This window comes from Oncorhynchus mykiss, chromosome 6 (assembly GCF_013265735.2).
Source record: "Oncorhynchus mykiss isolate Arlee chromosome 6, USDA_OmykA_1.1, whole genome shotgun sequence".
In the NCBI taxonomy this organism is placed as follows: Eukaryota; Metazoa; Chordata; class Actinopteri; order Salmoniformes; family Salmonidae; genus Oncorhynchus; species Oncorhynchus mykiss.
The window spans coordinates 88,519,716-88,545,209 of NC_048570.1; the positions used below are offsets into that span (position 1 = coordinate 88,519,716).

Sequence of the window (25,494 nt, forward strand, 5' to 3'; positions counted from 1 at the left end):
TTCAATTGGCAGGAAAACCACCGGTGACGGGGAGTCACAGTGTCACACGCTGAACGAGAGACACACAGTGGTTTATGATCCACACACATTTCCCTCTCCGGCTCAAAGACGTCACGCTATCATTGCAATCCTCTGCCTCACTAGCAGCACCTCATTGTTCATGTGCAGCAGATCCCTCCTCCCAGCACCTCATTGTTTATGTGCAGCAGATCCCTCCTCCCAGCACCTCATTTTTCATTTGCAGCAGATCCCTCCTCCCGGCCCCTCATTGTTCATGTGCAGCAGATCCCTCCTCCCGGCACCTCATCAGCAGATCCCTCCTCCCGGCCCCTCATTGTTCATGTGCAGCAGATCACTCCTCCCAGCACCTCATTGTTCATGTGCAGCAGATCCCTCCTCCCAGACGCTCATTGTTCATGTGCAGCAGATCGGGGTTTAACAGTTTATTGATGTATGCATTTACCTCCCTGTTGATTGGCTGGGAGCTAGGCCAGGGGCCACTCCTAATAGGCAGGGACACACTACTGAGACAGATGCTACTGGAACCTGACACACACACACCCAGGAGGGAGGGCTAACACACACCATCCTCAATCCTGTAACAAGGAGCATAGAAAACTGTTTTTCTATGATTTCTACAAATCACTAAGTTCATTAGGGGCCTGGAGAACGGACAGACACACAATATTTCCTTCAATTATCCCTGCAACCAGATACTTGTCCATTCCACTGGATCAGCATTCTGACTGACACATAAAACCCAGTGGGGTGGTTGTGTAACACAAAACGGCTTCAACAAGACCTTCATCGTCTTGTGGGACTGTAGCAGCAGATCCAGGCTGACCAGAATGATGAAGCACGTTTCACAGACACCAGTAACCTCCATCCATGTGTGTGTTCTCCCAGGCCGTTTGTTTTGGCTCACAGACAAGTCGACTATCATCACCTTGGCAAACAATTCCTAGAATCCTGTGGAAATGATTCATTTGAACAAGCTCTCTCACTCACACACACACACACACACCTCTCCCTCCCACTCAGGCCACAAACAGGACTTCCCTAAATAAAGCTCCCTCTCTGTGAAGCCTCGTTATCGACAAGCAGGGGAGGAATTGAGCAAACACACAGTGGAAAAACAGAGCGCCTGAGGAAGAAAGCCCAGGTTTTCAATCAGAGCAACAGAGAGAGAAAGAAAATATGACAGAGAAACTAAGCAGCGAATAAGATGGAGTACCCTCTGAACTCCTCACACTGACACACAGAGCTCAGAGGGCCTCGTTGCCGTGGCAGCCTAATGAGCTGCGCTAATTAAAATCACTTATTGACAGCGAAGCGAGGATGATTATCTCCGCCCCGCACCACCCTTGACACCCCACGCCGCCGCATCATCATAAGAGCTCTGTCAAAACACCCCCCCCCCCCATGGCTGCCAGAGCCCTGCGCTGCCGACCCCCCATAGAGCCCTGCGCTGCCGACCCACCCGGGACACCGCCAGGATGTGTTGGACTAGAAGTATGTTTATATTATGTACATGCAGCTTTGTATATACGCATATCCATGTGTGTTTGAAGGGAGCGCACACACACACAGGAAGGAGATGCTCACTGTTTACACCTCCTCTCCCCTCCCTTCACCACTAGTAACCTGGATAAGAGGAGAGATGCTCACTGTTTACACCTCCTCTCCCCTCCCTTCACCACTAGTAACCTGGATAAGAGGAGAGATGCTGACTGTTTACGCCAGACTGAGGTCATCATAAACACTAGTGTTCAGTGGGGAGCGATGGGGAGGGGGGGTCATTCATTATTCACACCACTCACTAGACTCCATTGGTCTTATTGATAAAGAAAAGGTGAGCGAGGGAGAGGGCCAGTCCATTAACATGTTTACACAGCAGTTCCATCCTCCCATCCTCCCTCGCTCTTCCCACCTCCCATCCTCCCTCGCTCTTCCCACCTCCCATCCTCCCTCGCTCTTCCCACCTCCCATCCTCCCTCGCTCTTCCCACCTCCCATCCTCCCTCGCTCTTCCCACCTCCCATCCTCCCTCGCTCTTCCCACCTCCCATCCTCTTCCCACCACCCATCCTTCCTCGCTCGTCCACCTCCCATCCTCCCTCGTCCACCTCCCATCCTCCCTCCCTCGTTCCAACTCCTGTCAGTGATAAGAGCCTGACAGAACCTTCTAGGGGATCTAGTTCCCCGTGGGACACATTTGGCACACACACAAAAATATGCAGACGCACATACGCACGCACACACTTCTCATCCTGATAAATCAGACATGCTGCTCCAATCCACCATCCTCCCACTGATGCCATTAACCTTGCAAGACAGCCAGTTCCCCTCTCCCCTCCTCGACCAGCCCGCCTATAGCCCATCCCCTCCTCGACCAGCCTGCCTAAAGCCCCTCCCCTCCTCCTCGACCAGCCTGCCTAAAGCCCATCCCCTCCTCCTCGACCAGCCTGCCTAAAGCCCATCCCCTCCTCCTCGACCAGCCTGCCTAAAGCCCATCCCCCCCTCCTCGACCAGCCTGCCTAAAGCCCATCCCCTCCTCCTCGACCAGCCTGCCTAAAGCCCATCCCCTCCTCCTCGACCAGCCTGCCAAAAGCCCATCCCCTCCTCCTCGACCAGCCTGCCTAAAGCCCATCCCCTCCTCCTCGACCAGCCTGCCTAAAGCCCATCCCCTCCTCCTCGACCAGCCTGCCTAAAGCCCATCCCCTCCTCCTCAACCAGCCTGCCTAAAGCCCATCCCCTCCTCCTCGACCAGCCTGCCTAAAGCCCATCCCCTCCTCCTCGACCAGCCTGCCTAAAGCCCATCCCCTCCTCCTCGACCAGCCTGCCTAAAGCCCATGTTCATACATCATATTACAGTGCTAATGACACACAGGCACAGCCCATCTCTCACTTCACATCACACTGAGAAGGGGGTGGATGGTAAAGAGGAGGAAAATAAACAAGGAAAGAGCGAGAAGCCAGGAAAGACAGAAGAGAGATGAAAGGAACCAGAGGGAGACTAGAGAAGACTGCGTGTGATAGATGCCACAAATCACCTCGCCACTAAAAAAGCCCGCTTCACGGCCCGGTGGATATTGACAGACTGTTTGACTGAGCAGCGTTCCCCCTTCCGCTCTCTAAGGCGGCCATTTTGTCTGTTTCTCCAGTAGTGAGGCAGGTCTAATGTCTCCTCCACTCACAGCCAGGCTGAGGCTGAGGGAGCCCTCTGGTTGGCTTCTACTGCTGATGAATACTTTCTGCTGAGAGGGAGCGGACCTAATGAGGTTTTAGACTGGCTGGCTCTGCATGCTGCCTTTAGTTGAGTCAGACTCGTCACTGGGAGAAACACACACACACACACACACACTCAGTCCTCGCCAGACTTCACTTTAATCTTATCAAAGCAGCCCCATCAGGCCGCCTGCCCCGCTCGCTGTTTAGCCCGTCAGCGTTTTCACAGACAGGAAGGGAGTCGGTGTGTGTTTGTGTGTGTGTTACTTGAGTGTTTATGACTGAGGGCATAGACTAAGGTCTCGTATGTGTGTGTGCGCGTTTTTCAGGAGGCAATGAGAATGTGAGGTGTGTGTCTGTGCCTGTGTGACTGAGAAGCATTTAAAGCATTTAAGACTGAGGGCATCGACTAAGGTTGTGTGTCTGTGTCATTGAACAATCATAGCTCTTGCTTTCCAATCCCCTACAAAACAGACACACCACAATGTGTCAGACATAATGAGTACGTTACATGCACACAGTGTGATTATTTGTGAATAATCAGATTAATATAATAGTTTGATTAAAACATTTACATTATTTACAAGAAAAACAAATTTCCCTAATAATAATAATCCTGTTTCCATGGAGCCATCTGAAATCAGGCTACCTGATGGCACTCTGATAAATGCAGAAAACCACCCATCAAAATAAACGTTCTACCACAGCGACTGTTATTTCTGGGAAGCCGATTTGATTCTCAGTTTGGACATATAAAGTTTGTAAGGGAAAACTATTTCTAGGAGACATGCATTCAGTTGTTCAGAACTTGTCTGGCGCTAAAGAGAGAGGCTCTCGGCTGGTGCCAGCACAGGCGCAGATCAAATACACCACTGGAACAAGAGGGAGGCTCTCGGCTGGTGCCAGCACAGACACAGATCAAATACACCACTGGAACAAGAGGGAGGCTCTCGGCTGGTGTCAGCACAGGCACAGATCAAATACACCACTGGAACAAGAGGGAGGCTCTCGGCTGGTGCCAGCACAGGCACAGATCAAATACACCACTGGAACACCGGTGTTTACATGTCCTAACCCGCTGGACAGATAGAGAACCCATACGCTGGACGGATAGAGAACCCATACGCTGGACAGATAGAGAACCCATACGCTGGACAGATAGAGAACCCATACGCTGGACAGATAGAGAACCCATACGCTGGACAGATAGAGAACCCATACGCTGGACAGATAGAGAACCCATACGCTGGACAGATAGAGAACCCATACGCTGGACAGATAGAGAACCCATACGCTGGACAGATAGAGAACCCATACGCTGGACAGATAGAGAACCCATACGCTGGACAGATAGAGAACCCATACGCTGGACAGATAGAGAACCCATACGCTGGACAGATAGAGAACCCATACGCTGGACAGATAGAGAACCCATACGCTGGACAGATAGAGAACCCATACGCTGGACAGATAGAGAACCCATACGCTGGACAGATAGAGAACCCATACGCTGGACAGATAGAGAACCCATACGCTGGACAGATAGAGAACCCATACGCTGGACAGATAGAGAACCCATACGCTGGACAGATAGAGAACCCATACGCTGGACAGATAGAGAACCCATACGCTGGACAGATAGAGAACCCATACGCTGGACAGATAGAGAACCCATACGCTGGACAGATAGAGAACCCATACGCTGGACAGATAGAGAACCCATACGCTGGACAGATAGAGAACCCATACGCTGGACAGATAGAGAACCCATACGCTGGACAGATAGAGAACCCATACACTGGACGGATAGAGAACCCATACGCTGGACAGATAGAGAACCCATACGCTGGACAGATAGAGAACCCATACGCTGGACAGATAGAGAACCCATACACTGGACGGATAGAGAACCCATACGCTGGACAGATAGAGAACCCATACGCTGGACGGATAGAGAAACCATACGCTGGACGGATAGAGAACCCATACGCTGGACGGATAGAGAACCCATACGCTGGACGGATAGAGAACCCATACGCTGGACAGATAGAGAACCCATACGCTGGACGGATAGAGAACCCATACGCTGGACGGATAGAGAACCCATACGCTGGACGGATAGAGAACCCATACGCTGGACGGATAGAGAACCCATACGCTGGACGGATAGAGAACCCATACACTGGACGGATAGAGAACCCATACGCTGGACGGATAGAGAACCCATACGCTGGACAGATAGAGAACCCATACGCTGGACAGATAGAGAACCCATACGCTGGACAGATAGAGAACCCATACGCTGGACAGATAGAGAACCCATACACTGGACGGATAGAGAACCCATACGCTGGACGGATAGAGAACCCATACGCTGGATGGATAGAGAACCCATACGCTGGACAGATAGAGAACCCATACGCTGGACAGATAGAGAACCCATACGCTGGACAGATAGAGAACCCATACACTGGACGGATAGAGAACCCATACGCTGGACGGATAGAGAACCCATACGCTGGACGGATAGAGAACCCATACGCTGGACGGATAGAGAGCCCATATACTAACAACCACTCTTTCAAAGTAGAGAGATGAGGATAATGCTACATACCTGTTTGTGCATCTCAATGTTCAGCCCATAGGACATCTCATAGTACTGGAAAAGACAAGAGTCACACAATGAAACATTCACATCCCATTCATTTACTAGTTAGAATATCAAAAAAAGGAATATAGTGGACAAGTGACAACCAGCTTTTCCATGGGAAGCAGTCTGCATGTCAGAATGCTGGACTCCTAAGCATGGCTTAAGGGAGAGAACTAGCTGTCGTAGCCCTTTACTGATTAACACTTGAAATCCTCCACCCAGGCCGGCTCAAAGGCTGTAGTGATCCCTCTACTTCTCCCTCTATTTCTATCCTTTTCTTTGTTCTACGAGCTCTTTTTGGGAGTCTAGGGGGTGAGCGAGGTGAACCGTGTCTGAGTGGATAGGGTAAATGCTAAGCTACAGGACTCCAATCCACTTCTTTTGAGCACAGTCCGATTTTAAAATGCTACGTCGCTAACTCAATCAGTCTGGCGAAATACGAGTCTTTCAAAACAAATAGATTGTTGTCAATCGTAGATTAGACATCCATAGCGATACTCACTATCAGGGCGTGAACTGGCGGCTGCCAGATGAGGCCTAGTTAGTCCATCCTGTTTATCTAACAACCCCCCTCTCACACACTACCGCTAAACCGGTGCATTTCCTCAGAATAAAAAAATAATGTTTAACTAAAGTACCAGTGCGTTTGGTTAAAGTCAATCCTGGCGTGGACAAATAAGATAAGAGGAGTTTATATGCACGGGGCCTCAGCTCAGAGTTTGGCCTCTGTTACATCATGTCTAGGGACTGACTGGTTATTTTCCATTCATTCACCAGCCCTTTTTGTGTTACCCAGAACCTCAGCTAGGCTCTTTGAGTTGGATCAATGTTGTAGCTTGACAGTAAATACTCAGTAAATAGAAATAACGTTGTACCATCTACACTTACAATTTCTATTTGATCATGGGGGGCTTTGAAAATGATTTTATTTTATTTTAAAGGGAACGTTTGAACATGGATCAGTTGGAGCTGTTGTTTTGGAGTTAAGTCACATTCTAAAATGGCAAAAATGTAAAGGTTAATAGTGCTATATATATTTTGTTATGGTAATACTTCACTTGACTATGTCCTCTACTTGATGAGGTCATTCAGCCATAGGCCACAGTATTGTCTGCAAGTCATCCCGGATAAGAGGCCACCGCTAAACAGCTAGGCTAAAATATAAAATGCCATACTCCACCGTGACTAACTAGTTGTCTACCTGGCCAGGGGGTCCCTTCTATCCCCTTCCCCAAACTCTCTCCATCCTTAATGAGAGCCCTGGGTGTCTTAGAAGGCCCTGGATGTGTCAGGAAGGCCCTGGGTATGTGAAGGCCCATAGGCCATAGCTCACCCTGGGAGAATACTGCCCTAAATAATCAGCTTCACACACAAAGCCAGCAGGCCAGTCATTAACCCTTAGGGGGTCAGAGGCATAAAAGAGGCCACGGAGCCATTATGACCCCCCCCCCCTCCCCCCACCCCATCATCACAAAGCCCCGTCCGTCACGCCCTGTTATCAACGGCCGGACATTTGACCTCTGGTGGAGATTCACAACAACCCCCACCCACTCCTTCTCTATAGGTGCACACACACACACTTCCTCCAATCACAGGAGGCCCCAATGTCCCTTTCTGGACAATCACCACACAGGGATGATCATGAGTCAACAATCTCAAATAGACCCAAAAATGTAACTCAAATTGCCTCTGCAAACAACCACGGTTGCTACCGTTTCATCGGAGGGAAAATAATAACACATCTTACTAACCATCACATGGTTTTAGTACCAGGAAGTGATTGTACTTGTGTGTAGTGTGATATTCTTACCATGACATAGTGACGCTGCATCTCTGTCTTCTCATTGGCCAGTTTGTCGTACTCCACTTTGAGACTGAAAGAGGAGAAATATGGTCCATTATTATTAGCCAATATTGATGTTTTATTACATAATTAATACATGTTAGTCCATTTCACAGAAATCTCTGGTTAGAAACACAATACACCATAATCACTCAATATAGTTGTACCATGTGAAAAATCTCAATTCTACATACCCAAAAATCAACTTGATATTACCAGTGTTAGCCCAGTGTTAGCAGACATCTCTAACTAGATTGATCATGAGTAGCCTAGCCTGGTTCTTTCAGCTGAAGTACATCCTGTAAAAATGGATGCCATTACCTGTGGTACTGGGCCTGCAGGAACTGAAACTCGTCTTTGATCCTGTCGCAGGACTCGGCCACGGTGAACTTGAAGCCAGGCTGCCCTGGTTGGTGTGGTGCCTAGAGAAAAGCAGTGTTGATATCAATAACCCCAATGAAGTGGTAGTGCAGCCACACCTATTACATCACGCCCAGATCTCAGCCCATTTATATAACATAACAGACAATAACACATCACGTCCATATCTCAGCCCATTTCTATACCATAACAGACTATAACACATCACGCCCAGATCTCAACCCATTTCTATAACATAACAGACTACAACAACGCCTAGATCTCAGCCCATTTCTATAACATAACAGACTACAACAACGCCTAGATCAGCCCATTTATAGAACATAACAGGCTACAACACATCACACCTAGATCTCATCCCATTTATATAACATAGACTATTACACATCACACCTAGATCTCATCCCATTTATATAACATAGACTATAACACATAACACCTAGATCTCAACCCATTTCTATAACATAAGTATATTTATAATCAATAGCAACAGAAAGATGGCAAAATAGTATCATCATCCTTCATCATGCTTTCTTAGCCTCCTTCTCCTATAGGCCTCTCTCTCTCTTCCGTGTAAAATTATTTTTGCTGCTGCTGAATGGTGGTTTGTCAGTGTGGTACCCAAACGTTCCCTTGAGCCCTGCCTGGTGGCCGCTTTTATAATGGTGGGAAGAACCACTATCACTCAAGAGTGCGATGACAGAGGCGGGTCAGTGCGCCCGTCCTCAAAGAGCACGGGAAGGGGGGTGAGCGGAGAGAGAGAGGGAGGGGAAATCACAACCTGATTTGTGAGGAATTCAATGCATGCCAATGATGCCGTGCAGTAAGCTCGATAATTACAGCATATCCGCTACTGCTTCAATGCAGCAGCTTGGAGAAATTTAGAGGGGAAAAAAATATTCGCTCTGAAAATATATTTTTTCCCCTCTTACATATTGGCCGTCTTTCGTTATTAAAACTGCTCATAAGAATCTTATACGTGAATCGATTGTTTATTTTCAGTTTCCTGTCGAAACGTGTTGTCGAGCGCCATAAACAGAGGGACTAGGCTACTCGACGTGCAGACCATAAATAGTAAGGTGCAGATCACGAGCTCGTGTCTGACAAGCTAATTATTTTGAAGGCGGTACATTTGCATGAATTCGCATAATAATCTCAAGAGCTGGGATACTTACCGGATGCCGGCCCTGTGGATACATCTTGAATGTATCCTTTTTTGAGGGAAATCGGGGGATACTTCAGTAATCCGAGTAGATGTGCGATAGTCCGCCACCCCTCCCTGTGCGCACAAGCGGTCGGACAATGCCAATCCTCCGCGGCGGAGAACACACTTCCACCCTCCGATCTCTCGATCTTTATTGTTGATTTTAAGCCCCTTTCCTTTCACCATCACAAACAAACATAACAAAAAAGCAGAACAGAATGGATATTAGCTAAATGAACGGAGTATGCAATCGGAACACGCACACAGCTTCAAAATATGCTCGTGACGACAGCAAGGAAATACTTGCTGAATTTAGTCAATGGCATATGCAGATTATAGCCTCTATAATTTAACTCACTATCATCGCCTGGTCCGTCTCTCAAAAAAATACATGTCATAATAAACCGCTATTCTCGATTTGCACATATTTATCCGACATGTTGGGAAATTGTGATATCTAAATGGGTTTGCTTGACAGGTTTGTTGGCGTGTCAAGCCTTCACGCTAGAGTGATAATAGGCTACACTAGCAGACGAAAAAAACTACAATAGGCGCGTAGCACGGGTAACAATTTATCCAAAACCAAAAAGAACAGGCTCGCTACAATCAAAGTTGATATATAAACACGATACAATGTATTATCTGCATTCGCAACAAATGTAACAATTTGCTGATCGCCGAGCTGCAGTGTTCGAGCGCAACTGGAAAACAGAATATACGACAAAGCGGGCTGCGGGATTATGACATTCAGTCCACCAAGCTTGGTTATAAAACACACTGCTGTTTTCAAAGTAGCCCAGCCATGAAAGCTACCCGTCTTGTTAGCGGGCTCTTCTCGGGTCTTCTTCTTTACCTTTGTCTCGATTGATTCCCCTCCCCTACGACGGCAATAATCCCTCTGTTGAACGAATTTTCACAATCCTCGGCTGGTAACCTTCCTTATGAGAATGAAAAAATGATCCAAAAGTAATCGCTGGTTACATGGAATCCTTGTCCCAGCCGAGCCTTGGAACTTCGGTGATCTCGTGGCGCCGCACGACCTGCCTCGACAATGCCTTTCCGATCCGACGTCGGAGAGCCGTCGATTACAACGAGTTGTTGACCGCATAAAACTTCCAAGAAAGCCTTTCTTGGATAAATGCAATTATTGACGAGTCTTCTAGTAAATCCAAATACAATTTTGTAAATTAAAAGAGGTTAAATCGTAGAAAAGTTGGATGTTGTAACGAAGCAATTGCTTGCATTCGATTTACCCAGTTTTTCCAACGCTTGCTGTACCACACACAGACTGTGCACTGACACGAGGACTCAACTGCCGCGAGAGGGCCTCTCACAAGCCAATCGGATTCTCCGAATGAGTTTAGCTGCATTAGCCTATCAGAGAGGGATATCCCCACGTGGGGTACATAGTACCCTTGTGTTCCCATTGGACTGTGATATATGACCTCATATCTTCGCCATTTTGGATCTAAACTGGTATTCAACTGACGAACTTGTAATAAACAAAGGTAATTATAAATGTTTCTGCCACAAATGTCAGAATATACTGTTTGACTTTTAATAATTGATATATTAAATCCCTCATGTGATGCAGACATGGGCATGTGCAGCATGGTACACATGGTTAAATCTCATATAATGTTAGATACAATGTAAAAATCAAATTTGAATGCTGAGCATGCCTGTGTTTCTGGACTAAAAAGTGTCCTAGCAATTAAGCAACTCTTTTTCTATATCAGCTAATTACTTGCCTCATTTAAACGTTTAGAATAGGCTACACTGCAGTTTATGAAATCTGAAACGCACAAGCACATTAAATGTGCTCTGAAGAAAGTATGTGTTCTATAATTTGCTATCTTAGAAGATCCAGCCTACCAATAGCTTAATCATTTAGGACTGTAGTGTTTAATGAATTATTTGCTCCATCACGTAGTTTTGAAAGCCTTTAATTAAGAATGATTGAATTTACTAAGCATAGCCCTTGCATAAATCTAACACGAATACTAGAAATTGGGGATTAAATGTATTCATTGATCAGACTGATTTGATCGACCTACATTTTTAATAAGACCTTAACCATCAACAAGCTTTCATATCGGCAACGCTGAAAGGTACAACATGTCTGCGCCCGAGGAAGTCAGCCTATCACGTGTTGCTCGCTATACTCAGCCCCACGTGGGGCTCCCCTTCCCGTCACTGTTCGTTATCCAATGGCTGTGCAGCTGTCTTACCTCCTCGCTTACAATTGGCCAGAGGCAGCAAAGGCTGTCAGTCAGGATCCCATGCTGTCAATCAATACCACGCGGGGCTCAGCGCTGACAAATGCCTGTGCTTCTCTCCCTCCTGCCTGCAAATAGTCCCTGGAATGGCTGCTTAATTAGCTTCGAATGGCTTTTCCTTCCAGCTCAAACAATCTGTCACTACCATGTGGTAAAAAGAGCCTTGCATAAAACAAAAGAGTGTGGGGGGGGTGGAGTTAGTAGGGGCTAAATATCAGTTTGATTCCCCCCTCCTCCACCGAATACATTTGTATTACCGCAAAACAAAGCATTTACCTCGCTCTAACATTGGCTCATTGCAGCCAACAGTTTCTGTCTTCATTGGGGTTTGTTTTTTTTCCTCCGTAGAACAAAAATGTGAGATTTATATGCATTTTTAATCCCTTGTTTTTGGAAAGCTAGCCTTATAAGCAAGCAGGATGAGGTCGTGATAGTGTTCTTCATGGCCTTATAGAAAAGTAAATATAGGGTACATGCATGTTTAATCCCTTGTTTTTGGAAAGCTAGCCTTATAAGCAAGCAGGATGAGGTCGTGATAGTGTTCTTCATGGCCTTATAGAAAAGTAAATATAGGGTACATGCATGTTTGCTAAATAAAGGTAATGATTTATTACCAAAGTCGACATCATGTCTGTGAACCTAATTATTGCTCCTGTTTACTCAACATCACTAAATTATTCATCGCGCTAGAGAGTAGTGCGAATTATGCTAGAAGTCAAATATGGAATGGGCCTATATTTTTCATCACTAAAACGACCTAGTTTTATACATGGTTAACAAACTAATATTTCATTCTGACTTTTCCACTATGTGAAAAATCCTTTTTTTGTTTTTACCACAACATCTGTGCAGACCTGAAAGCAGAAACAAATAAACATGGTATACATTTTAAAGTGTAAGCTATGTGTAAATTATAAGTTAACGGCATTTGCTTCAGATGAACCTTCAAACGCCTGAAGATATCACCACTTTAATTGGATGCCTCTCAGATGTTTACGCTCAGGGAGGCTAGCAGGGTCATTCGCTCAAAGGAGGGAGAAAATGACCACTCCTCATTGGCTACCTCACTGTAAACTTTGGACTGGCCCACGTGGGCTAGTTGATGGCTGGAATAAAGACTCTGGGCTGAGGTCGAATGCATAATAAAAGGCCCCAAATAGTACAGCTGGGCCAAAGGGCTGCTAGTCTACCAGTTTTACTAAAGTATGGGAAAGAAACTATGTAAATAACCCAGATCAGTTTCCATTAAAAAAACCACGATCAACAAAAACCATTACCTGGCCATAAGTGCGCTGTGGTTGGAGTTCAAAACATGGAGAAGACCTGAAAGTCTTGATCACACACACACACACACACACACACACACACACACACACACACACACACACACACACACACACACACACACACACACACACACACACACACACACACACACGGTGGACCTTGCATTCTAATATCACACACAGAGACCCACTTTTCCCTCATCCTCAATAAAGAGTGGCCTGAATTAGGAGGCAACAAAGGCCAGGGTCTTCACCTCTGGGAGAAGAGGCCCTCCACCCTCGCAGACCTCTGCACTGTTTATTTACACTGGAACCTTGGACGCTGTGAAACTCCCACCCCGGGGCTCTACACACACTGGGGCTATTTGCAGAGGTGGTTTTAATTCTTTGCAGAGCGATGATCGGCCTCCATCTTTCACTCCATCTCCAGGCTTACAATCGGATTCCCACAGCCCTACCTGGCCCCCGCAAACCAGCCCCCAAATTAATAGAACAGATGTCTGTTTTCAGTGGTTTTAGTGGCCGCTAAAGACCAGAATCCCATTTGTTCTGCCTGCAGAATTACGCTCTCTACTCAAACAAACCTCCGGTGCCGAAACCACAGTCTCACGGCCAAGCCTACTGCTGGTTCCTTCCAGCCACTACTACCGTCATCTCAGAACTGATACTTCCTGAAATGAGGTCCAAAAGGTTTTTTACATTATTTTTTATTGAGACCTCAGTTGTGAAGTGCAGAATGGGCTACGTTAACTCATGCAAGATTTCTCACTATTTTTATTACGTAACCAAATGGGGACTTTGGATCCATTTTTACAAGAGCACACACAATACACTCTCACATATTCATTTAGCTAAATGCTAGCATTATGCCGTTTTAGCTAGGCTATCGCCCCCCACCCAGAAGCAGGGATGGTGAGCTGGGGGTTTGATGTTTCGCGTTCATCCGTCTGCTCTCTCCTATCCAGCCAGCACTCTCCCCTTAGTGGAGCGGAAAATGAGGGCCTTATTTCCATGGCGAGTCGGGGTATTGTGGAGCACCGCTGTCTCAGGATTATTGACATGCTTTCATAGGCGGGCTCAGGCCCTGAAAGGAGACACATTCCTGGCCACAATGGGCCCAGTGTGCAGCGAGGCCGGCCTGAATAGGGCCCCGAGTGTATCAGGGTGACTCGTCAGCCAGTAATCAATGCAAACAGGATGAAAGGGTCTTATCAAAAGGGACAAATGCAGACATGAGCAGTGTCGCCAAACAAAAAAAAAAGTGAGCGAGGGAGGGAGGGGAAAAAATAAAGATGGAGGCTTTTGGCAGAAGCCCCAGGCCCGCATTGGTTCGAATGCTGCTGTCGAGCGAACTAGGGGAACGGAGCCAATTACCATTCTGCAATTCTCATTCTCTGACATCAACAGCCACTTAGCCATATCTTAAAAACACAAGGAGTAGCATTATCAAAGCCCTCGCTGCCAAAAATGTTTTACAAAGGCTGTGCACTGTGCGGATTGTATCAAATCCCTATATAAAAAAACAACCTCCAGAGAGACTCTATTTGTTCATCTCACACGGCCAGATTTCACAAACAGACGCCGCAGAAAGTGAAGCCAGTTCTTGAGGAATTTCCCTTCAGAGAATCCTATCTGGGGCTGATGGGTTTGCCTCTAATCCTGCCATGAAAGAGGCCGTCCTCTCCAAAGAAACCTGTGGCGTGTAAGCCTTTTGAAAACACAGCTGCCTATCAGGCCAATTCGTTAAGGCACTAAAGGTAAACGGGGACAAGAGGCTCCTGGAAAAACTCTGTCACAATGAGCTCTTTCCCACATCGTTAGAGGAATCAATAGCTGCCCTCGGTTCAGATGGGGCCTGCTGCTTCGGGAGACACACAGAGCAAGAGAAGACTCTCGATTCTAGCTGGTATAGGGGGTCGGCTCACTCGGATGTTCATTTTTCTCTCAGCGAGCCACTTTTTCAGATTGCAATAACATTCTCCAATGAGAGGTCAAAGTGCAACGTCTCACACGTTCAAGATGCCCAGATACAATTGACCTCTTTTTTTTTGTTTTACTAATGAATCCCTTTGTCAGTTATTTTTTATAAACTGTCAAATTGTGTGATAGAGTAGAATTGGGGCCTATCATGGGGTTTGTCACTTCAACACAATGTCATTGATATGGGGATGAGTTTTCTATTCCAATAGTTCTATTGGCACTGCAGAGGCTTGGGCGGCCATATTTGAGTTATTTGCACGCCATTGTTTACCCCCTCCTCTGGTTTGATATGGAAACACACAGGGCCCCGGCGCCAGGTCGTTCAATGACTTTTTAGCATAATGCAGTTGAATATGTATGCTTTCAAAAGGGTCCACCTCTGTTGTTGCTGGTGATTAATACAGTCATTCTGGGAGTGCTGGTTGTGTGACTCGATTCACAGGCCAATGGGCGTTAGGCTCTTTAGAGCGCCGGTGTTATTTTTGGTGATTACTGTCCAAGTGGTGGGGCTTTAAAAGCAGGTCAACAAAGTGACCCTCCTGTCCTCCAGCTGGAGTGTGAAAGGGAGCTGGTGTGTGACGGTGGTGGAGCACCTCACCCACTTGCCAGGGACGATACCGGAGTGCCAACCCCTGCTATCGCCGCCGGCAACGCAGAGAGCGAGGGGGCGGGGGTACGGGTGCTGGAGAGCCGACACATTCTCACTCGACACCCACACATCCACTTTAGAATGCGGCCGCTTTTCCAACGCCTGGTGCACACCGTTGTTGCAAAACGTCTTTACATTGAAAGCTTCGGGCGTTCAATAGCTTTGGCTTTCATTTTTATGGATCCTACTCAAAGGTATGCTAATCACGGGGTGGTTGAGCAGAACTGAGGGTGTGTTTGGGACATGTCTGTCACCACCCCCTCTCCTCTCAGCACACGGCTTGCTCTCTTTCTTTCCCTTTCTCCACCTCCTTGGCTCACCTGATCTCTTCCTGTTTTTCCAGCATGTCCCCCTGGGTCCCATCCAGCCTGGCAGGCAGTTCAATAGCCCCTGCGGTGAACCCGTAACAATCCCCACACCTGTGGAACAAGGCCCATTGTAAAGACTCCCCTCTTTCTCCCTTTCCCAATCCCCTTAAGGCACAGACACACCGGTAGCGTTTGTCGGCCGAGAGTACTTAGCACTTCTGAACAGAGTGCTGTCTGTAATTTGCGAACCGAATTCTAACTGTAGAATCTCGTGAAAATTTCAGTAGACAGACGACCGCACCGAACGAACAGCAGACGAGCGACAGAGGAACGGCAGACCAACATTCGGTAAGTTGTCCCTTACATCTGTATGTGAAAGACAGATGAGGCCTCCCTTTACTGTCCTTACACCCCCCCTCTGTCTTGCCTGTCATTGGAACACCCTGGTGTGAGCCAGCAGGTGTTGTCTCCCTCCCAGACGAGTCATTGTGGAGTCAAGCAATGTTGAGAAGAGCTTAACTCCACGGCCTCTGGGATCAATTAGGCCTCAATGCAGCGCAAACAGGTTATCTCACCCCCCATTTGACAGCCCCCGGTGACACGGTAGGGGGCACAGCTAAAAAGAGGAGGCAGAAGTTCCATAGACACACAAAGCCAAAGGCAGTCTATATGCTGAAGGATTGATGGAGCTAATCTGTGTGTGAGCGAGAGAGAGAGTGTGTAGAAACACGTACCCAAACAAATACTCCCACTCAGAAACACACACATAAAATGATTATACTCACAAACACACACACAGATACACAAATGGATACATACACACGTACACACACCCTGTTGTTTACCATCCCATATTTTGGCAATCATATTATCTCTGTTTATCCAGCTTTGTCCCTAGAAAACATGACTAATACATCTGGATCAGTCAAATGGTATTAGATATTGAGTGATCTTCTCAGTATTTGGGTACAGCTTGACATATCACTGGTATCTCTGTCTCTTTCCCTGGTCTCATCTTCAGATTACTCTCTCTCTCTCTCCACAGGTCACCAGACTGGTGAGGTCATTACCAGGGGTTTCCAAGGGAACAAGCCCCAGCACCAATTCCCCTAAGGCCTGGGGGGGGGGAGGGGGGCTAGAAAATGGAGATGTGTGAGTTTTGCAGGGGAGAGATAAAGGAGAAGAGAACTTCACCTGGGGTAAAAACAACTGGTCCGGCAGTTCACGGGTCATCAGTTAACGTCCAGACTTGCCAGGCACATGACCCCCGGCCCAACGAGAAGGCTATCATTAGTGATGATCAATAGCGACTAATGACCAACTATTCCATGCGGTAATCTCAGACCGCCCAAGCATCTCCAGGGAGTTGGGATCACAAATGAGGAAGATCTGTAATGCACAAGGATAATGACTGTAGCTATTGTTATCACCACTAATATCTGGTGAGGCGATCAAAGACCTAGCATTTATCATGTAGACCACCCACAAGCATAGTGCAGTACACACACACACACACACACACTAGTGCTGTTGATACGGCTCAATCAGAGCAGTGCCCCACTCCCCCAGTAGCCTGTTAGTTAGAGGAAGCTTCCTCTACACCCCTTCTTCTTGTCCCATCATTGACAACTCAAGCCCGCTGACACACACACACACACACACACACACACACACACACAGCCAACGGCCTCTAGCTCTGATAATTTCAAGCTGCCCTCTTAAAAGCAATGCTGTTGTCAGGGGTTTATTTTTGTTGTTGCATGTTGACTTCATTGAGTGCTTCCATCCTGCTATCAGGTTTTTTTCACACCCCTCCTAACTTCATGGTCCACTTATCGCTGGTCTGGAGAGCTGCACCAAGCCCATTCTCTCTCTCTCGCTCTCTCTCTCTCACTCTCTCACACACATCTCTCTCCTATCTCTTCCACATGGTTGGTGCCCAACTCAAACAGCAGACCAGCCGCCACCCTCTTAAGCCCCTCTCCTGTGTGGTGGCAGCCCACTTAGCGCATTCGACAGCAAGGCCTAATCAGAAGACAGAAGGGTCTCTACTGTGTGTGTGTGTGTGTGTAACAGCGCTGCCGGAGAGTATCGTGTAGGACACTTGGACAGACCGCCACTCCAAAGTGTCGTCACTCCGCAGTCCATCATGTCATAAAAGCCCAGATGAGGTTAAACACTCCTTAATTACCTCTCAGAGTTGGGGTCGTCTCATCACAGGAACGGGAAGTGTGTGTGGAGTGTCTCCCTCCATGCGCCGCTGAAGGTCTTTGGCTATGCTGCCACCATGCTGATACCCGGCGCTAATGCAAGGGGCGAAACGTGTTTGCACATGCTTATCAACTGGCCATGGGCCAGTTCAGCTGTTCAGCTCACAGTGGTGACCGATTAGAAGTAGGGTGGCCGAGAACTGACCCTCAATCAGTTGTTGACAACGGAGAGTTAACGGAGTGGAGTGCGGAGGCTGTCAGGATTTGATGATGTCACGGATGGAATGCATTGGCCCCGGCAACACTTCTCTTTAGCTCCCCCCTGGAGAGGCAGCTGATAACCCCATCCAGGGCTTAGTGGGGGTTAGTGGGGGTTACACAGTTTCATCACACGGCCCGCTGAGAGGAAACTGAAACCATGCAAACATCCAGCAGCACCACCACCAAACAAGCTCTGAGAGTCAGGGGGATACTGTCTGTCCAGTTTCAGGGGGAGAAATGATGTGTTCCCATACTGTAAACTGGTTTCCTTGTTCTGATCCTTGTCTCCTTTCCTTCATGATCTCAGAGATGACTGGCTCTGCATCCAGCATCCATTATTTACACTGCTTCTATCTGTCTCTGCATCCAGCATCCATTATGTACACTGCAACTGCATATACACTGCATCTATCTGGCTCTGCATCCAGCATGTACACTGCATCTATCTGGCTCAGCATCCAGCATGTACACTGCATCTATCTGGCTCTGCATCCACCATGTACACTGCATCTATCTGGCTCTGCATCCAGCATCCATTATGTACACTGCATCTATCTGGCTCAGCATCCATTATGTACACTGCATCTATCTGGCTCTGCATCCAGCATGTACACTGCATCTATCTGGCTCTGCATCCAGCATCCATTATGTACACTGCATCTATCTGGCTCTGCATCCAGCATATACACTGCATCTATCTGGCTCTGCATCCACCATGTACACTGCATCTATCTGGCTCTGCATCCAGCATCCATTATGTACACTGCATCTATCTGGCTCTGCATCCAGCATATACACTGCATCTATCTGGCTCTGCATCCACCATGTACACTGAATCTATCTGGCTCTGCATCCAGCATCCATTATGTACACTTCATTTATCTGTCTCTGCATCCAGCATCCACGATGTACACTGCATCTATCTGGCTCTGCACCCAGCATCCATTATGTACACTGCATCTATCTGGCTCTGCATCCAGCATCCACCATGTACACTGCATCTATCTGGCTCTGCATCCAGCATCCACGATGTACACTGCATCTATCTGGCTCTGCATCCAGCATCCACGATGTACACTGCATCTATCTGGCTCTGCATCCAGCATCCATTATGTACACTGCATCTATCTGGCTCTGCACCCAGCATCCATTATGTACACTGCATCTATCTGGCTCTGCATCCAGCATCCACCATGTACACTGCATCTATCTGGCTCTGCATCCAGCATCCACGATGTACACTGCATCTATCTGGCTCTGCATCCAGCATCCATTATGTACACTGCATCTATCTGGCTCTGCACCCAGCATCCACCATGTACACTGCATCTATCTGGCTCTGCATCCAGCATCCACCATGTACACTGCATTTATCTGGCTCTGCATCCAGCATCCATTATGTACACTGCATTTATCTGGCTCTGCATCCAGCATCCACGATGTACACTGCATCTATCTGGCTCTGCATCCAGCATCCATTATGTACACCGCATCTATCTGGCTCTGCATCCAGCATCCACGATGTACACTGCATCTATCTGGCTCTGCATCCAGCATCCACCATGTACACCGCATCTATCTGGCTCTGCATCCAGCATCCATTATGTACACTGCATCTATCTGGCTCTGCATCCAGCATCCACCATGTACACTGCATCTATCTGGCTCTGCATCCAGCATCCATTATGTACACTGCATCTATCTGGCTCTGCATCCAGCATCCACCATGTACACTGCATCTATCTGGCTCTGCATCCAGCATCCACCATGTACACTGCATCTATCTGGCTCTGCATCCAGCATCCATTATGTACACTGCATCTATCTGGCTCTGCATCCAGCATCCATTATGTACACTGCATCTATCAAGTTCCTCAATGCGGAAGACACATTTCAGTTGAAGGCATTCAGTTGTACAACTGACTAGGTGTCTCCCGTTCAATTAGTGGTCTTGATGAAACGGAAAGGGAGACACGTCATGTAAGCTGTTCTGTTTTCTGTGGGAGAATCAGGAATAGAAAGAGCAAACATGCTTGTAGGTGTCCCACCACTGTAGGGAAGCTCTGAGCACCTGGTGAGACCTGCCATGTCGAGTGCTTTCTGAAACTTCTCAAATAACCCAAGGCGATTTCGCCCCGGCTTCTTGATTGCTTTTCCCCCGGCCGACCAAGTCCCCCTCTCCCAACAATGAGTAGAGAGAGGCCCAATGCAGCCATTTTTCTATCGATATCAAATCATTTCTGGGTAACAATTAAGTACCTTACTGTAATAGATTTCCATTAAAATGGGCAAAAGTAGTTTTTTAGGGGAAAAAACTTTTTCTCAAGAATTTTGCTCAGTCTGTCTGGGAGGGGTCTGAGTGGGCAGGAGAAAACTGAAAGCTAGCTGACGTTGGTCTAGCAACCAATTTACCACATGGTGATGTTCCCACCCAAACAAACCTGCTGATTAGAAGGCCCTGTGTAGATTGTATTTTCAACCAGCAACTATCAGGAAATAAAACTGATTTACGTTTTTTTTCACACTTTTACAGTGTTAGTTTCATCGGCTGTTGAAACAATATGATATAAAACACAGGAAAAATATAATTGTGACTGCACCTAATAGTTTTCTCGTCTTTCATCTTTTCGACAAAAGGTCCCCTGTTCCGCTCTGCCATCTACCTCTTTGCACTCTCAGGAGAGGCTTTTAGGAACCTCGTGTATATGAGGGGGAAAGGCTGCAAGGCTTTGAATAGAAATGAGCAGAACCCTAACCTGTTGCAAAATGTATTTCTCCCATTTGCATTATTTATGCAGGAGAAATGCTTTCAGCCCCCCTTTTTTTTTTTGAAGGCGGCATTATGTTAACAAGAGGAGAATTCACTGACGCTGCGCGCTTCGCACACAATGACCAAATGGTCACCTTTTCATCCTCATTCACTTTGAAAAGCCTCCCTATAATGCGTCTTTCTTCCACCATGGCCGCCCTGTCTTAATTTATTTACCCAGCATGCCCTGCGATTTAATAATGGCCCATACTGTCAGGTCCGGAACGCAAAGTCCCGGGAACGTTGCATCGGAGACGACCCACAATCGGCGTGAAATCCACCACAAGCTCCACTCTGAGACACCAACGTGGCGAACGGGATGGACAAAGCAATCAGGCTAGAGATGAGAGCTTTGGTCTGAGCTCAGACGGCACCTCTGTGAACCGCACATGAGCAGGGACTGGGGAATCATCCACATCCATCATCTCAGCCGCCACTGTAGCAGACTAGGCTAGGCTAGCTTCTTGACTACAACACATCATCCACTCTACCTCAGCCTAGCATGCTACAGTGGTGGCTGAGGTAGAGTGGATGATGTGTTGTAGTCAAGGAGATAGCCACCACTGTAGCATGCTAGGCTAGGCTATCTCCTTGTCTACAACACACCAGCCACCACTGTAGCATGCTAGGCTAGGCTATCTCCTTGTCTACAACACATCAGCCACCACTGTAGCATGCTAGGCTAGGCTATCTCCTTGTCTACAACACATCAGCCACCACTGTAGCATGCTAGGCTAGGCTATCTCCTTGTCTACAACACATCAGCCACCACTGTAGCATGCTAGGCTAGGCTATCTCCTTGTCTACAACACATCAGCCACCACTGTAGCAGGCTAGGCTAGCTCCTTGACTACAACACATCATGCACTCTACCTCAGCCAGCACTGTAGCATGCTAGGCTAGGCTAGCTCCTCGATTACCACACATGGGCTGACTGGCGTTCATCCATGGGCCTTTTGATATGCTACTTTAAGATGGTGTGCATGATCTACTGCTGAAGATGGGGATGTTGAAATGTGTTGTTTTTTTCCCCCAAGTGTCCTGGAGACAATTTCCTCACACACTGCTGAATCTGCAGAAGTCAGACAGAGAGCCAGCAGGAAGAACAGCAGCCCACTGTACAGATATCGCAGGCCTTAATAAAGGTCATATTTGATCGCAGTCCTTAGAAATGACTGTGGAAGAGAGGGAGGGGAAATTACACAGACACGTAATTCATTAGACATGAAAACATGCATGCATCTCTTCTCAGAATAGCCACAGCTGCACGAAATCATATTAATCCCGCTCCAGATGTCCTATACTATGCATAGACATAGTAATGATATGCAGTATGATAAACTACAATGGTTCCAATGTATGATGGTTTCTACTGAATACAGAGACACTAATGAGCGTTGTACATGGTATGGAGCAGGGTACCTCCACATAGGATGTGCCTCCGCCTGTCACACCGTCGCATTTACATGACCCAGTGGTCACAACGGGCTTAAATGAAGACGAGGGTCCGTGTAGGATAGCTCTCTACTGGGAGTGACAAGATAAAGTATAGAGACATACATGACATGAAGCACGGCTGTTCCTCTCTGCGCAATAATGGACCTAGAGAGTATTAACCCCGAGGTCACGTCCCTCAAGAGTAAATACAGATTTATATAACAGATGTGTATTAAATCCTCTACCGCCGGGTTTTCCTCCCGCGGTTCTAACTGTCCATTCGAGCAGTAGGTTCTACACAGGTCGCATCAAGGCCTCTTTATCCTCGCTACCTGATAATGTACAGAGGCTCGGAACAGAACAGATGTTCCACTATACCTCAGACCTGAGAGGTAAATTTAATATGCCAAACACCTTTCAGTTCAATCAGAAGTGCAGGGGGCCGTTGAACGGGGAAGGTTGTTGCCAGGGGGCTTGTGGGAGATTACAATTAAGCCGTCACAGGCAGAGTCAAGGGCACCCACTTCAAACCTTTCCCTCATTAATTGGGATTTTTCTTTGTGTGCGGGGGGGGGGGGGGGGGGGGGGCCTCTGTCTACGCGGCAGCCTCAGGTTCAAGTGTTGTCAGTGAATGACAGAGGTACTCCACGGCCTCTCCAGCGCCCCGGCTGAGAAGATGAGTTTGTGACAAAACGTGATCAACAGTCCAGGGGTCATGACAAAGAGGCTACTCACTCACATACTCCTCTCCAACCCCATCCAACCACACACACAGAAACACACTACACAGCACACACACATACTCCTCTCCAACCCCATCCAACCACACACACAGAAACACACTACACAGCACACACACATACTCCTCTCCAACCCCATCCAAGCACACACACACAGAAACACACTACACAGCACACACACTCTTCTCCAACCCCATCCAACGACCGCACTATCAGCGCACACACACAGAAATACATTCCCACATAGTCTCTTATTCAGAGAGCACACACAAAACACCCCATCCATTCTGATTCCATATTAATCAGTATGAGAGGGGCATTAGCAGCCACTGCTGTATTCATGTGCAGGGGGAAATGATGGTCTGTGATGTGCTGTTCTGGATGAAGACAGAGACGTGGAAAAGGATGAGTTTCAAATGGATAAAAATGGATTTAAAAAGAACATTGAGGCAGACAACTCCGTTTGTTGGAGTATATCACTGTATGTTCAATGCCAAGTTCAGTGGCGATTTTTGGCATGTAAATCTTGGTGGGGCAAACCTAAAAAAAATTGAGGGGATGCATGTCAGCAAGCCACAACACAAACACTAAACAATACATTAATTGCACTATAACGGTGACGAGCTGTGACGACAAACTACATAAAGCTGAGGCTACAGCAGTCCCAACAGCAGTCCCAACAGCAGACCCAACACCTTCCACTGCTACACCTGGCTATCTGCGGAGCCTTGTCTGGCAACGAAACAGTTCATTCAGCCTCATTTACTGACTTTTAAAAAAACCTAGCTGATATGGCTGACTTGTTTAAACAAATGTGGTTTCTACTGACAACTGAGGTGTACAAACTATGGCATAAGTGGACAACAAGCGGATAATCTGTAATTTCGATAAAGACATTAAATGGGTGAGCTAGGACGGACGTAGTCAATACAACTATTTGTTCAGCACTTTGAAATGTACAGCAACAGAATTCAGAACATGGGCCATTTTTACGGTGTTCTCCCTGTACACCAAGTCAGAACCGTATGATAAAAAAAGGGGGCATATAGCACACAATGAAAGCTCTTACAATATTAGATGATGACATATCCCTAAAACAGGTTATAGGCTACATGTGCACCACCAAGTAAGAACAGCAGGCGAAATTAAGAGGTGAAAAATAGACCAAATAATTAGGGTGAGGCACATGGGCTACTAACAGCTATAGTATACATATCTCCCTGGCATTTTACAGAATTTATGCAGCAGTATACAAGACATTTTTGGACTCACCTTGTTGTGCTGTGCTCACTTGAACAGGAAGGTGGCCCGGTGATCATTGGTGGGCAAATTTTGTCATCAAAGTCTGGCATTCTCTGGATTTATGGTGCTTTCAAGACAATTGGGAACTCAGAAAAAAACAAGGTTGAATCATGATGTCGTAAGTGATCTTCAGGTCATAGCTCTAGAAGAGGACCAAGTTCCCGACTTACAATTCCGAGTTGGATGACCGTTCAAAACTTATTTTCCTATTTGGAGCTAGTTTTTTCCTGATTTCCCAGTTGTCTTGAACTCACTGTCAGATTTCCCAGTTCTGAGTGAACAGTTGTTTTGAGCGCAGCATAAATCATGCTGGATTGACAGCATGGCCAATGAACTGGGACCAAATCAAATGTTATTTGTCACATACACATGGTTAGCAGATGTTAATGCGAGTGTAGCCAAATGCTTGTGCTTCTAGTTCCAACAATGCAGTAATAACCAACGAGTAATCTAACCTAACAATTTCACAACAACTACCTTATTCACACAAGTGTAAAGGGATGAAGAATATGTACATAAAAATATATGAATGAGTGATGGTACAGAATGGCATAGACAAGATGTAGTAGATGGTATAGAGTACAGTATATACATATGAGATTTGTAATGTAGGGTATGTAAACATTATATTAAATGGCATTGTTTAAAGTGGCTAGTGAAACATTTTTTACATACATTTTTCCATTATTAAAGTGGCTGGAGCCACTCAATGTTAGTGGTGGCTGTTTAACAGTCTTATGGTCCCTGCTTTGATGCACCTGTACTGACCTCGCCTTCTGGATGATAGCGGGGTGAACAGGCAGTGGCTCGGGTGGTTGTTGAGGATCGAGCTTGATGACGAGTTTGGAGGGTACTATGGTGTTAAATGCTGAGCTGTAGTCGATGAACAGCATTCTCACATAGGTATTCCTCTTGTCCAGTTGGGTTGG

General features: G+C 46.9%; 1 protein-coding gene across 9 annotated transcripts in view; it reads right to left on the reverse strand.

Moving 5' to 3' along the window:
- Positions 1-11,560, reverse strand: part of LOC110517398 (transducin-like enhancer protein 3-B) — a 45,819-nt gene extending 34,259 nt beyond the window's left edge. For 7 of the 9 annotated variants that reach the window (XM_036981418.1, XM_036981416.1, XM_036981411.1 and 4 more), the window contains exons 1-5: positions 10,158-10,633; positions 9,276-9,480; positions 8,041-8,141; positions 7,687-7,750; positions 5,841-5,885 (exon numbers count right to left, since the gene is read on the reverse strand). In XM_036981418.1, the coding sequence (XP_036837313.1) occupies positions 5,841-5,885; positions 7,687-7,750; positions 8,041-8,141; positions 9,276-9,299 (234 nt within the window). In that variant the 5' untranslated portion in view covers positions 9,300-9,480; positions 10,158-10,633. Of the gene's footprint in view, positions 1-5,840; positions 5,886-7,686; positions 7,751-8,040; positions 8,142-9,275; positions 9,481-9,662; positions 9,853-10,157; positions 10,634-11,535 lie in introns of those variants that run through there. The other 2 variants (XM_036981409.1, XM_036981410.1) reach the window with 2 other exon arrangements.
- Positions 11,561-25,494: the final 13,934 nt, after the last annotated feature.